General features: G+C 49.3%; 1 protein-coding gene across 1 annotated transcript in view; it reads right to left on the minus strand.

Moving 5' to 3' along the window:
- Positions 1 to 4,141: 4,141 nt before the first annotated feature.
- Positions 4,142 to 13,762, minus strand: part of LOC140203808 (uncharacterized) — a 76,420-nt gene continuing 66,799 nt past the window's right edge. The window contains exon 3 of the mRNA XM_072269894.1: positions 4,142 to 6,191. Coding sequence (XP_072125995.1) covers positions 5,241 to 6,191 — 951 coding nt within the window. The 3' untranslated portion in view covers positions 4,142 to 5,240. The remainder of the gene's footprint in view (positions 6,192 to 13,762) is intronic.

A 13,762-nucleotide genomic window follows, 5' to 3' on the forward strand; every position in this document is an offset into this window, starting at 1 on the left:
GCAATTGCTCTTCAGTTGAGGCCATTGAAAGCGTTTGCTAGCGCCGCTCAACTCTGCCAAAATAGCACCCATCCAGTCAATGTCTTTCTGAGGAGAGGTCCGTAGCTAGTTTAACACAATAGGGCTCCCAAAACAGGCATTGTGTGTGTCAACAAGTTACCACGCTCTTTTCCCTAATCGATCAGCTTCCAAATGCCATCCACTGTCACACCCCATCCTCTGATTCCCTACATTTCTGCACATGCTTACCCCCTACCACTGTCCAGATCCACATACCCTGCCCATCTCTGATTTCTCTCCCTGCTCCACTGATCATCCAACTAAGTCTGCTTTCAGACTTCAGAGAACAGTCATGCACTGGAAAACCCCCCAGCTGTGTGAGATGCAGCCCTCTGGAAGCAGAGAACACATCCATAAATTCTCTCTGGTGCCCCTCCTCATTCCCTTCCTCCCGTGGACAACTCTCCTCCCCTATCCATTTCCTTCTTCTTCATCTTTCCCACTTATCAGCTCCCAGCTCCTCACTTCATTCCCTCCTCCTCCCTGGTTTCAACTATCACCTGCCAGCTTGCACTCCTTCCCCTCCCCCAAATTCTGGCGCTCGGGAGGCTGTATCGGAGGGGCTGGTCAGAGGCTTGAAGTTTTCAGACAGACGGACTCAGTGTCGGCCGTGGTCAGCTGCTTCCAAGGCATCGGCAAGTTGACGGTGCCTGAAGGTTTATGGTAGGGAGTTTCTCCCTTTTGCCGCCACTATCAGGGACTCGGGAGTCGATCAACTCGGGGACTTTGAGACTTTTTTTTTACCGTGCTCATGGTTTGTTCTTCATCAAATTATGGCATTGCTTTGCACTGCTGTAACTATATGTTATAAGTATGTGGTTCTATCAGTGTTAGTCTTTGGTTTGTCCTGTTTTTCTGTGATATCACTCTGGAGAAACATTGTATCATTTCTTAATGCACGTATGAATTTCTAAATGACAATAAAAGAGGACTGAGTGTTCTCATAATCGAAAAAAAATTCCTATTCTGGTTTCTTTCTTGCCGTTTTCCATTCCTGATGAAGGGTCTTGACCCAAAATGTTTACTCTATATTACTTTAAGTAAGACCATAAGACATAGGAACAGAATCAGCCATCGAGTCTGTTCCACCATTCCATCATGACTAATTTATTATCCCTCTCAAAACCATTTTCCTGCCTTCTCATTGTAACCTTTGCAGCTTTCACTAATCAAAAAGCAGCCTCCACTTTAAATATTTCCTATGACAGAGCCCACACTGTGGCAATGAATTCCAGAGTCACCACCTTCTGGCTAAAGAAATTCCTCCTCATCTCTGTCCTAAAAGGATGTCCACCTATTCGGGGCAACACACACAAAATGCTGGAGGAACTCAGCAGGCCGGGCAGCATCTACGGAAAAGAGTGAACGGTCAATGTTTCAAGCCGAGATCCTTCATGAGGACCGGAGGAAAAATGATGAGTAGAGTTAAAAGGTGGGGGTGAGAGGATGAAGAAACACGAGGTGATAGGTGAAACCGGGAGAGGGGTAGAAGGGGTGAAATAAAGACCTGGGGCTGATTGGTAAAAGAGTTAAAGGACTGGAGAATGGGAATCTGATAGGAGAGGAAGAAAGAAAAGGGAGAGGAGCACCAGAGGGAGGTGACGGCCAGGTAAGGAGATAAGGTGAGAGAGGGAAAGGGGAATGGCGAAATGCTGGGTGGGCATTACCAGAAGTTTGAGAAATCGATGTTCATGCCATCAGGTTGGAGGCTACCCATATGGAATACTCCTCCAACCTGAGTGCCCCTTTTAAATCCATTTGGCCCAGCGTTTAAATCGTCCAAACACTGGGTCGTTCCTGGCTCGAGGACTCTGGCCCTGCTGCATCGATACACTCTGAAACCAGACCACACCGCCATGTTTCCAAATTGGCCTGGTGCTTAGACCGATCAAAACTTGCTCTAGGTTTCAGTGGATGGGCCTCAAATTGGCCTCTCCTCCACTCTTTGCCTCAACCTCACTTTTGACTTCGCCTTGTACCCGCACGCTTTGACTCAGCCTCGCCTTTGCTCTCCTCTCCATTGTTTGTGGTGATCATTTACCATTAGCGTGTTTACCAGAAAAAGTATTATTAATAAAGTATTTAGTTGCGTCTTTGTTTTGTTCGCTGCCAATAAGTTGACTGTCTTAAACCCATTCTCCTAATCTTTTGAAGACCTTCTGCATAATTTCTACTTCCTCAGAACTACCTGCAGCTCCACTTCGACTTTCATAGTGTCTACACCCGCGTGGACAAGCCAGCGAGCATTGTGAGGGTCATGTTTTTTGACTTCTCCAGTGCGTTCAACACCATCTGCCCTGCTCTGCTGGGGGAGAAGCTGAAAGCGATGCAGGTGGATGCTTCCCTGGTATCATGGATTCTTGATTACCTGACTGGCAGACCACAGTACGTGTGCTTGCAACACTGTGTGTCCGACAGAGTGATCAGCAGCACTGGGGCTCCACAGGGGACTGTCTTGTCTCCCCTTCTCTTCACCATTTACACCTCGGACGTCAACTACTGTACAGAGTCTTGTCATCTTCAGAAGTTTTCTGATGACTCTGCCATAGTTGGATGCATCAGCAAGGGAGATGAGGCTGATTACGGGGCTACGGTAGGAAACTTTGTCACATGGTGTGAGCAGAATTATCTGCAGATTAATGTGAAAAAGACTAAGGAGCTGGTGGTGGACCTGAGGAGAGCTAAGGTACCGGCTACCCCTGTTTCCATCCAGTGGGGTCAGTGTGGACATGGTGGAGGATTACAAATACCTGGGGTTATGAGCTGACAATAAACTGGACTGGTCAAAGAACACTGAGGCTGTCTACAAGAAGGGTCAGAGCCATCTCTATTTCCTGAGGAGACTGAGGTCCTTTAACATCTGCCGGACGATGCTGAGGATGTTCTGTGAGTCTGTGGTGGCCAGTGCTATCATGTTTGCTGTTGTGTGCTGGGGCAGCAGGCTGAGGGTAGCAGGCACCAACAGAATCAACAAACTCATTCGTAAGGCCAGTGATGTTGTGGGGATGGAACTGGACTCTCTGACGGTGGTGTCTGAAAAGAGGATGCTGTCCAAGTTGCATGCTATCTTAGAAAATGTCTCCCACCCACTACATAATGTACTGGGTGGGCACAGGAGTACATTCAGCCAGAGACTCATTCCACCGAGATGCAGCACAGAGCGTCATAGGAAGTCATTCCTGCCTGTGGCCATCAAACTTTATTTCCCCCGGGATCAATAAAGTATGACTATGACTATGACTATAGATGTGTGGTGATGGTGGGAGTGAGGGGGGGTTTCATCACTTTGCTGCTGCTTGTGCATGGGAGGGGGGAAGCTGGGGGAGCTTTGGTGTTCTAACATTTAACTGTCATTCTTTCTTTGAGGCACTCCTCCGTTTTCATGGATGTTTGCAGAAGAAAAAGAATTTCAGGATGTATATTGTATACATTTCTCTGACATTAAATGTACCGATTGATGAGTACACTGACTGGCTGCAGCACAGCCCAGTATGGAAACACCAATGACCAACAAAAAAGTAGTGGGTGCAGCCGAGACCATCATGGGTAAAACCCTCCCTACCACTGAGCACACTGACATAGAGCACGGTCCAAGGAAAGCAGCATCCATCAAGGATTCCCACCAGGCCATGCATTCATCCCACTGCTGCCATCAGGAAGGTGATCCAGGACCCCTAGGATTCACACCACCCAGTTCGGAAAGTTATTACCCCTCAATCACCAGGTTATTAACTCGCCCTGTCAATGAACTGTTCCCACAACACCTTTCAAGGACTGTTCGTCTCATGTTCTTTATATTATTGCTTATTAATTATTATTTCTTTTTTCTTTCTTTCTTTTTGTATTTGCAGTCCTTTGTCTTTGGCACATTGGTTGTTTGTTCGTCCTGCTGGGTGCAGTCTTTCATTGTGTCTCTTCACACTTACTGTGAATGCCCACACACAAGAAAATGGATTACAGGGTAGCATATGGTGACCTGGACGTACTTTGTAATGATCTTCAGATGAGTGGACCCAGGTCCGGAGTAAACTCAGTACTCTAGAGTAGAGATTAACGATGAAGATTTATTCAGAATACAGGGAATAATCAAACTAAAAGCTGACGAACTCTGAACTTGAGCACACAGAACGGTAATTCACACAGAACTCAAATTCAGCACACAACGGTGAGCGCTGGTCCAAAATAACCTTAAACAGAGCATAAAACACAGAAACCCAGCGCAGGTCGAAACCAAAAACTAACCACTTAAGAACGAGAAGAATAGGAAAACCAAATTCACATAACAAGCATTAAAAAAAACAGTGACAGCTTAATGATAAAACTAGTCATTAAACAAATCAATATGCTCAAATGAAAGATGTTCAGGTGTGTCGAGACCTGTTGCTACACAGCGCCCCTCGCTGGTCTGAAGGGTTCATGACACTTTGAATTTGGAACCTATCTTTCTATCATCTGCAAACTTGGCCAATAAGCAATCAATTCCATTGTCCCTATTATTGACATATCTCGTGAAAAGACACTGACCCCTGGCAGAACACCACAAGTCTCCAGCAGCCAACCAGAAAGGACCCCATTGCTCCCACCCTTTCAATAGATGCTGCCTGACCTGCTGAGTTCCTCCAGAATTGGGTGAATGCTACTCTGGATTACCAGCATCCGTAGAATCTCTTGTATATATAACATTAAAAATGGAATAGGGAGGTTAACAACCAGTGCCACCCTTCCTCAGCCAAGACATAGAAGAACATGTCAGACATCGTCCTCCTCAATGTGCAGAAAGGTCATGCAGGAAATTCAAGGGAAAACTCTTCATTCATTTGGAACCCATCACCCCAGGAAGAAGAGAGGTGAACAGCAGGGACGGATTTAAAAGAACTATAGTGGAAGAGAAACACGGCAGGGACCATCTGGGCTTAGTTAGAATGCTACTGTACTATAGGCTCACTAAGTACCTGGGACAGAGTTTTAAATAGTACTTAATTATGTCACAGATGCAGAATATTAAACTCCATTACAGGTGAACATCAGCAGAGGAAACTCCTCTCATTCCCAGTGACCAGGGTGGAGCATTGGGTGTGATGAGCAGCAGCGATAATTGCCGAGTTTGACACCAACACTCACTTGTGAACTTGCCTCTGGACTCAGGAACTGTGATGGTTAAACATGCGCAGGCAGCTTATTTAAACACTTTCCCGAGCGTGAACTCGGTAGTGCGTCACAAGGTTGGATGAATGAGTGAATCCCTTCCCACATTCAGAGCAGGTGAACGGCCTCTCCCCAGTGTGAACTCGCAGGTGCGTCATAAGGTGGGACGAGTGAGTGAATCTCTTCCCACATTCGGAGCAGGTGAACGGTCTCTCTCCAGTGTGAACCCGCTGGTGTATCAGAAGGTTAGATGACCGAGTAAATCCCTTCCCACAATCAGAGCACATGAATGGCCTCTCCCCAGTGTGACCTAGCTGGTGTGTTATCAGGTCAGTTGACCAAACAAATTCCTTCCCCGAGCCGGAACAGGTGAACAGGCTCCCCACAGTGTGAACTCGCTGGTGTGCCAGTAAGTTATTTGAACGAGTGAATCCCTTCCCACATTCAGGGCAAGTGAACGGTCTCTCCCCGGTGTGAACTCTCTGGTGTGCCAGTAGATTAGATGACCGAGTAAATCCCTTTCCACATTCAGAGCAGGTGAACGGCCTCTCCCCAGTGTGAACTCGCTGGTGTGCCAGCAGGTTAGATGACTCAGTAAATCTCTTCCCACATTCGGTGCAAGTGAACGGTCTCTCTCCGGTGTGAAGTCGCTGATGAGCCAGTAGGTGGGATGACCGAATAAATCCCTTCCCACATTCAGAACAGGTAAAGGGCCTCTCCCCAGTGTGACCCCGCTGGTGTCTTACCAGGTGGGTCGACCGAGTGAATCCTTTCCCACACACCGAACAGGTGAAGGGGCTCTCCCCAGTGTGAACTCGCCGGTGGGCCAGTAGGTGGGATGACCGAGTGAATCCCTGCCCACACTCGGAGCAGACATGCGATATCTCCCCAGCGTGAGCTCGCCGGTGTGTCAGTAGACCGTGTGAGTGAATGAATCTCTTCCCACATTCAGAGCAGGCGAATGGCCTCGCCCCGGTGTGAACTCCCTGGTGTCTCATCACGTGGGATGAATTAGTGAATCCCTACCCCCCCACACACACACACACACACACACAGAACAGAAGGACAGTCTCTCTCCCTCGTGGACTCACTGTTGAGCGAAGTGAGCCAGTGAATCTCTTCCCACACGGAGCAGGTTGAGTGGCCTCTAACTGATGTGAGTTTTATTTCATTTTATGTAGAGATACAGCATGGAACAGTCTCTTCTGGCCCAATAAGCCACACTACTCAGCAACTCAACCCTAGCCTAATCTCAGGACAATTTACACAGACCAATTAGCCGATACATCTTTGGATTGTGGAAGGAAACCAGAGCACCAGGAAGAAACCCACATGTTGCAGGGGGAACGCACAAACCCCTTATAGATCGTGCCTGAATTGAACTCAAACACCCCAGTGTTCGATCTGAATAGCAGATGAATTGATCCCCTCAGCCCGAACTGGTGAACCGCCTCACTATAGTGTGAACATGTTGATGTACCTTCGGGCTGGATGACTGAGTATGTCCCCTCCCACACTCAGAGCAGGCGATTGACCCCTCCCCGGTACGGACTCCCTGGTATCTCTGTGAGTCAACAGAATCCCCTCTCACACTGAGAGAAGGTGAACAGTATCTCCCTTCTATCCATTCTCTGGCAACTCATAAAGTCGGAGGTCAGTTGTAGTGAGTCCCCCTCATTGTGAACGCAGGTGAAGAGCCGATTTCTAGAGGACAGATGCTGGCATGCTCCCAGCACCCCGGTTCCAGTGGATTTCACCGAGTTAGAACAGAAAACTTCATTTCAGGCCCAAAGCACGCTTCCAGCTAGGATGAGGCACATCTTCTCCAAAATCCGCCAAGGAAATATTTGGTAACTCTTTCAATGACTTGAAGACAATTCATAAGGTTTATCTCCAGGTCGGCCCATCCAACTCTCAACCCTACACTCTACATGTGTTCAGATTCACCACGCTGCCATTGGCATGCTGTCTTCTCAAGCACCTCCTCCTCCTCCTCCTCATTGAAAAGGTTGGTGGTATTCAAGTGCCGGTGAGCTGACGGAGACAGAACTGGCGTGCTGTTGTTGTCAAGCTTCCCAGATGGAAGTGGCTTGCTGATCTTACCTGCAAAGAGATTTACAGAAGACATCAGTGGGTGAAGGGCAGCATTTCAGATCAAATTAATTTTACTCTCTATCATGAGCTCTGACGTCACAATGTTACAGCGAAGTTGGGGGAACAACTCCTGATCTTCTAACTGGGCATGGTTCAGGCACCTGACTGACCATTAAATTCTCTGCCTTTCTGTCCAAATCAAAATGGGCTATTTCTGGGATCATTCTGTGACTTGGGCTAAGTTTGTCTCTCTCCAGTAGTAGGCGCCGTCGATCCCATGGGATCACGGGTTTACGCCTCTGGTGGACTGTGTCCTCTCCCGGGCACAAGCCTGGGCGGGAAGATTTGAAGAACCGGCTGTTGCCCGTGCAGGGGGCTCCCCCTCTCCACGTCACTGATGTAGTCCAAGGGACGGGCAAGCGCCGACAGAGCTTGGCACCAGTGTCGTCACAGAGGTTGCCAGAGTGAAGTTGTAAACAATATCAAACTGCCTTAGGGACCCCAGCTCCGGATTTCTTCCTCGGGGTTTACTCCCCCAGCCTTCCCCATGGGTGGGTATGGCCGCAAGGCAGCGGAGGTTTAAAAATCGGAGCTTTTCCTCTCCAGTAGTGTTATTTCATATTCTGGGTATGTCCAACAGTGTGACAAAGAGAACCTGGAGACTTTCTAATTACTCGAACACCCCTCCCCCACGAGTTCACCTGTTGCCCAGGACAAATGTGTGTGATCATCACTGTGTGATACAAAGAGCACGGGACACGTTCTCGCGGGTAGAACGGGAATCGGAGAACATAGACCAGAGGTGACCAAAGCTAATATGATTTAACCCTAGCCTAATCACGGGGTAATTTACAATCTGGTAGGATGAACTGAGGAAACCGGAGCACCCAGAGGAAACCAATGTGAAAGAACATACAAGCTCCTTAAAGGCAGTGGCCGGGATTGAACCCTAGTCGTCTGTGCTGTAAACCAGCGCTAATTGACATTTTAATTGACTGAAAAGCAGAGACGGTACCTTCTCTTAAGCCTCAGTCTCAACGAAGCTCGGCATCTACCAACAACACACCCTGGAAACTCTTCGTGCGAGATTAGCACGAAATTATAGTTCTGTTCCGAATTTCAAATACTTGGATTTTGGTAGCTGAAACTCGGGCTGTGTCTGGGAGGATCGATCCGCTCGCATTCCCTGGCCTGCATGCCCAAACGTGCCCTGCAGACGAGCGGTGATAGCACACGGCTGCCTCTATGCGAGAAAACCCCACGACCCCGAGACCCGACTCCAGTATCTGTAATGATCCCAGTGATGCGCATGCGCCTCGGAAACGGCCCCAGCACCTTTGCTCATCGGCGGCCCGGATCGCGAGGAGGGAATGCCTGGGGCTGCCGCAGCGATTGTTCCTCAGTCGGGCTGCGGACGCCGGTGCTGATGAAACCGCCCAGCCGGAGCCCCGATCCTCCAGGCTGCTGATTCTCCGCAGCCTTTTGTCTACCGAGCGCATGCGCGATTTTAGAGAACTAGCGGGGACGTGTAGCGCATGCGCATCTTTCGACCGCCGGCCGGGAGTTTAGCGCATGCGCGTTTATATCATTTTTTATTGAATTTCATCACGCAATTTTGGCTGATAATAACCTACAAAGTTACATAAATAATATTGACAACCCGTGGGTGAAATGGACTCTTAAAATATGGAAAACTATTATAAAAGAATATAAACTGGAGAGAGACAGCGCATTTGTTTAGACTTTATTTTTATTGTTTTGCCAATAACAGAACAAATAGGATAAAAACAAACAGACAGAGTCATCACAGGTGGAGTAAAATCCGTATCTTATTATAGAAAAAATGAATAGCAAAATGGGTTACATTGCTGTTATCAAGGTTAACCAAACTCTTATGTCCATAATTGTCCTTCAAAGTCTCAGGGGACCTTAAGATCCATAACTCTAAAGTCCATTCTGCAGGTTCCCTCGTAAGAAGAAATAAAACAAAGTTCGTCAAACCAAATAAATGTACAGTGAAGAAGTAATTTCAGGCTCCAATAAAATGTCCAATTTTCCCAGTATCTTTCAAATTTTTTAGTGACATGTCTTATCGACGGGCGGCCGACGGCGCCCACTGAAGCGCTCAGCTGTTGGGCGAGCGGGTGTCCGCAAGCCGCAGTGTCCGTGAGAACTCAACAGCGAGGTCGCATTTATGGAAACGAATAGTCGAAGTGTCGGGCCGAGAGCCGCTCATCAAGGACTGGGGAAGGAAGGGAGAAGAAGCCAGAATAAACAGGTGGCGGTGGGGAAGGAGGACACGCTGGGAGGGGATAGGTGAAGCCAGGTGGGTGGGAAATGTCAGGGGCTGGAGAAGAAGGAATCTGATAGGAGAGGAGAGGGGATCATGGGAGGAAGGGAAGGAAGAGAGGGACCCAGGGGGAAATAATAGGCAGGCGAGGAGAAGAAGTAAAAGGCCAGAGAGGAGGTAGAAGAGGAGGGAGAGGGGAGAAGTTACAGGAAGGAGGCATTGATGTTCGTGCCATCAGGTTGGAGGCTGCCTAGATGGAAGAAGAGGTGTTGCTCCTCCACCCTAAGAGTGGCTTCATCATGGTCAAAGAAAAGCCCATTGACCGCCATGTCTGAATGGAAATGTGGGATAGAAATTGAAATGGTTGGCTACACCTTGAATTGTTGCTTCACCCGGAAGAGCTGTTTGGAGCCCTGGGCTGAGGTGTAGCATTTCCATTGCTTGCAGGGATATGTGCCTGGGTGCAGATTAGTGGGGAAGGAGAAAGGGACAGTGGAATTAAGGAGGGAGCGACCCCTGCAGGGAGTGGAAATGAGGGGATGGGGATAACGATGTGATTGGTGGTAGGATCCCGTTGAAGATGGCAGAAGTTGCAGAGAATGTGTGCTGGATGTGGAGGCTCATGGGGTGGTAGGAGAGGGCAAGAGGAACTCCTATTACTGTTAAGGCAGTGAGAAGATGGGGTGAGTGTGAAGTGGAAGAGATATGGACTGAGGGCATCTTCAATGGTGAGGGAAGGGAAACCTCGTTCTTTGAAGGAGACATTTCTGATGGTCAGGAAAGGAAAGCCACGCCCTGGGAACAGATGCAGTGGAGATAAAGGAACTGAGAGAAGAGAACAGCATTTTTACAGGAGACAGGCTGGGAAGAGGTATAGTCAAGATAGCCATGGGAATCAGCAGGTTTGTTAAAGATCTCAAACTGCATAACTTCAGTCACCACAACACGGAGCTGATCCCACAACCTATAGACTCATGTCCAAGGGTTCGACAACTGATCTTCTCATAAGTATTATTTATTTATTATTATTTTTCTTTGTTTTTTTGGTATTTGCACAACATTTTGTCTTTTGCACATTGGTTATTTGTCTGTCTTTGATGTGCGTAGTTTTTTTATTGATTCTATTGTGTATCTTTGTATTTACTGGGAACGTCCACAAGAAAATTATTCTGTGTTGTCCACCTGCCCTGTCCCAATTCTGTGGGCCACCCCTCCCACCTATGTTTGTGTCACCCCCCTTCCATTGCCTCTGTTGTGTATTGAATATTTCAACAATTATATGTATATATATATATAGAGAGAGAGAGAGAGAGAGAGAGAGAGATTGATTGATTTTAAGTCTCCTCCTCCTACCCCACATCACTCTGCCTCTCCAGGCTGCAAACACCCCCGTCCCGTCCCCCTCCCCCCCCAGTCTCTGGATCATCCCATCCTCCCTCGCTCTTTAATGGGTCACTTCTTCTGACTCCTCATCTATTGTTTGCACTGCCCCCCCCCCCCGTCTCCTTACTCCCATCTCTGGGTCACCTCCCCCCATCCCGTCCCGTCTCCAGATCATCTTTCTCCTCATCTCTCAGATGTAATGTTCCATCTTCCACTGTCTCTGAGTTGCCCTATTTCCTCTCCCATATGTTTCTGTGTTCCCCCTCTTTAATCCTACGCCCCATCTCTAGTCACCCCTTCCCCTCTCCCCCACATCCGGGACGCCCCCTATCCCCCTCCCTTGCCAGACCATCTCTGGGTCGCACCCTACCCCTTCACCGCCCCCATCTCTGAGAGCCCTACCATCCCCAGATGTCTACACATTCCATTTCACCAGCTGTCTCCAGCACGCACCATCCCCCACCTACAGGATCTCCGCTGGCCGCTCCCTCCTTCCCCCACCCGACTCTTAGATGCCCTTTTCCCCTCCTACCCCATCATCTATGTGACGCCTCCCTTTCCTCCTATTTCTCCCTCCTCACTCACCCTATTTATCATTCTTTGTGACTTCCACCCTTCCACATCTCTGGGTTACCCCTTAACCTCCTCCGCGCCCCCCCCAATCTGCCGGTTACTCCACCTACCTTTGGAACGCCCTCTTCTCCAGTCACCCTGTAACTGGGTTATCTATATTTCCCTCCAGCACGTCACAGAGTTTCCTCCCCTTACCCACACTCCCCTGTCTCTCACTTGCCCCATTTCGCTGCCACTATGTCGCTCCAGACCCTCATCAACACCCCCCACCCCGAACCTCGCTCCAGGTCGTCCGCTCCAGCCCTTCCCCATTCCCCAGCTTCCCACCATTCCCTGCCTTTCTATTGCCCCCTGCTCCCAATCTCTATGCTACCCTGCCCACTTGCCTTTGGGTCTCCCTCTTACCCCCGCCCCCGACGCCCACTCACTGGGTCACCCGATTTCCTCTCCCTGTGTCTGTTGGTCACCTCCTTTTTCTCCAAGTCCTGTCACTGGGCAACTCCTCTCCCCTCACCTCCCCTTCTCCGGGACCCCTCTACACCAGTCCCTCACCTCCGCAGTCTCAGAGTAGCCCCCCCCCCTTACCCATTCCCTGCCCTCTTGTTTCTGGGATGCCCCCTTCCCCCCAGACTCATTTGCACCCCCCTCCATCTCTGTGATGTTTCCTCCTCTCCTCCCTGTCTCTGATGCACTCCACCCCTCACTCCCAGTCTGTAGGGCGCCCCCTCCCCCTCCCACTCCCATCTCAGGGAAGCCCTTTCTCTCCAGCCCTATCTCTGCTATTCCCCTCCCCGCCCCCCATCTCCGGGAGGCCACCTTCCCCCTCACCCACGACTCTCAAATGCCCTTTCCCACCCCCGTTCCCCATCTACAGGTTGACCCTTTACCCCACTCCTGCACCATCTCTTGGACGACTTAATTTCCTCCTTCCTGTCCCGGTCTCAGGGAAACCCCGTCGCTTTGTCACTGGTATGCCCTCTGCCCCTCCCGTCTCTGTGTACACCCCTTATCTCTTCCCAACCCCATCTCAGAGACGCTACATTACCCAATTACTTCCCTCAACTTTCAGCTGCCTCTGAACCCCTTTCCTGTCCCTCTCTGGTATGCACTCTTTCTCCCCCCTCCCCAGTCTTAGGGTTGCACCCTTCCCAGGGGTGCAGTGCTAGCTGGAGCGTACTGGAGAACATCCGGCACTTCTTTAAGAAAAAAGCCGAAATAAACAAACTAATTAATTAGATGCCGCCCGGTGTGATTTGAGTATCTCAGAAACTGCTGATCTCTTGGGATTTTTACACACAACAGTCTCTGGAGTTTACAAAGAATGGTGCCAAAAACAAAACAAACATCCAGCGAGTGGCTGTTCTGTGAGCAAAAACATTTTGTTAAATCTACTCACTGGATTTTTTTTTTGTTTTTGGCACCATTCTTTGGGCGGCACCTAATTAATTAGTTCGTTTATTTCGGCTTTTTTCTTAAAGATGTGCCAGGCGCGCCGCCGGTGAGCTCCAGCTGGCACTGCACCCCTGCCCCTTCCACACCTTCTGTCTCTTTGATGACAGGTTCCCCTCACCACTGGTACCTGTTGCACTTGTCTCCGACACATCTCCCCACCCCCTCCACCTCTGGGACGAACAATGTTCCCTTCCCATCTATGAGAGATCAACTTTGCCCCCCTGCTCCCACTGTTTCTGTGACAGCCCCTCACCAACCACCCGCCATATCCGGGTCGACCAGTTACCCAACCCAGTCTCTCTGACGCACTGGTTTATTGGATTCCCCCGAGTTTGCTACTTCTTGGAACAGACTTGATGGGCCAAATGGTCGCCCATGGTCTCACCCTCATATCTGAGACCAACCACCTCCCACCACCCTCCATTAATTTTATTCAAGATCTGCACAGTGCCACAAAGAGCCCAGGACATTACTTGGCTGCTCCTGGAGATTTATAATTATTCTGTTCCTTCACACCCACGCCCGCCCCCAAACCAGGTACTTATTTAATTAATTTATTTATTGAGACACAGTGTGGAATAGGCCCTTCTGGCCCTTTGAGTCACATGCCTGGCAATCCCCTAACCTAGAAACATAGAAAACCTAAAGCACGATACAGGCCCTTCGGCCTACAAAGCTGTGCCGAACATGTCCATACCTTAGAACTACCTAGGCTTACCCATAGCCCTCTATTTTTTTAAGCTTCATGTATCCATCCAGGAGTCT

Source organism: Mobula birostris, chromosome 10, assembly GCF_030028105.1.
Source record: "Mobula birostris isolate sMobBir1 chromosome 10, sMobBir1.hap1, whole genome shotgun sequence".
Classification (NCBI taxonomy): Eukaryota; Metazoa; Chordata; class Chondrichthyes; order Myliobatiformes; family Myliobatidae; genus Mobula; species Mobula birostris.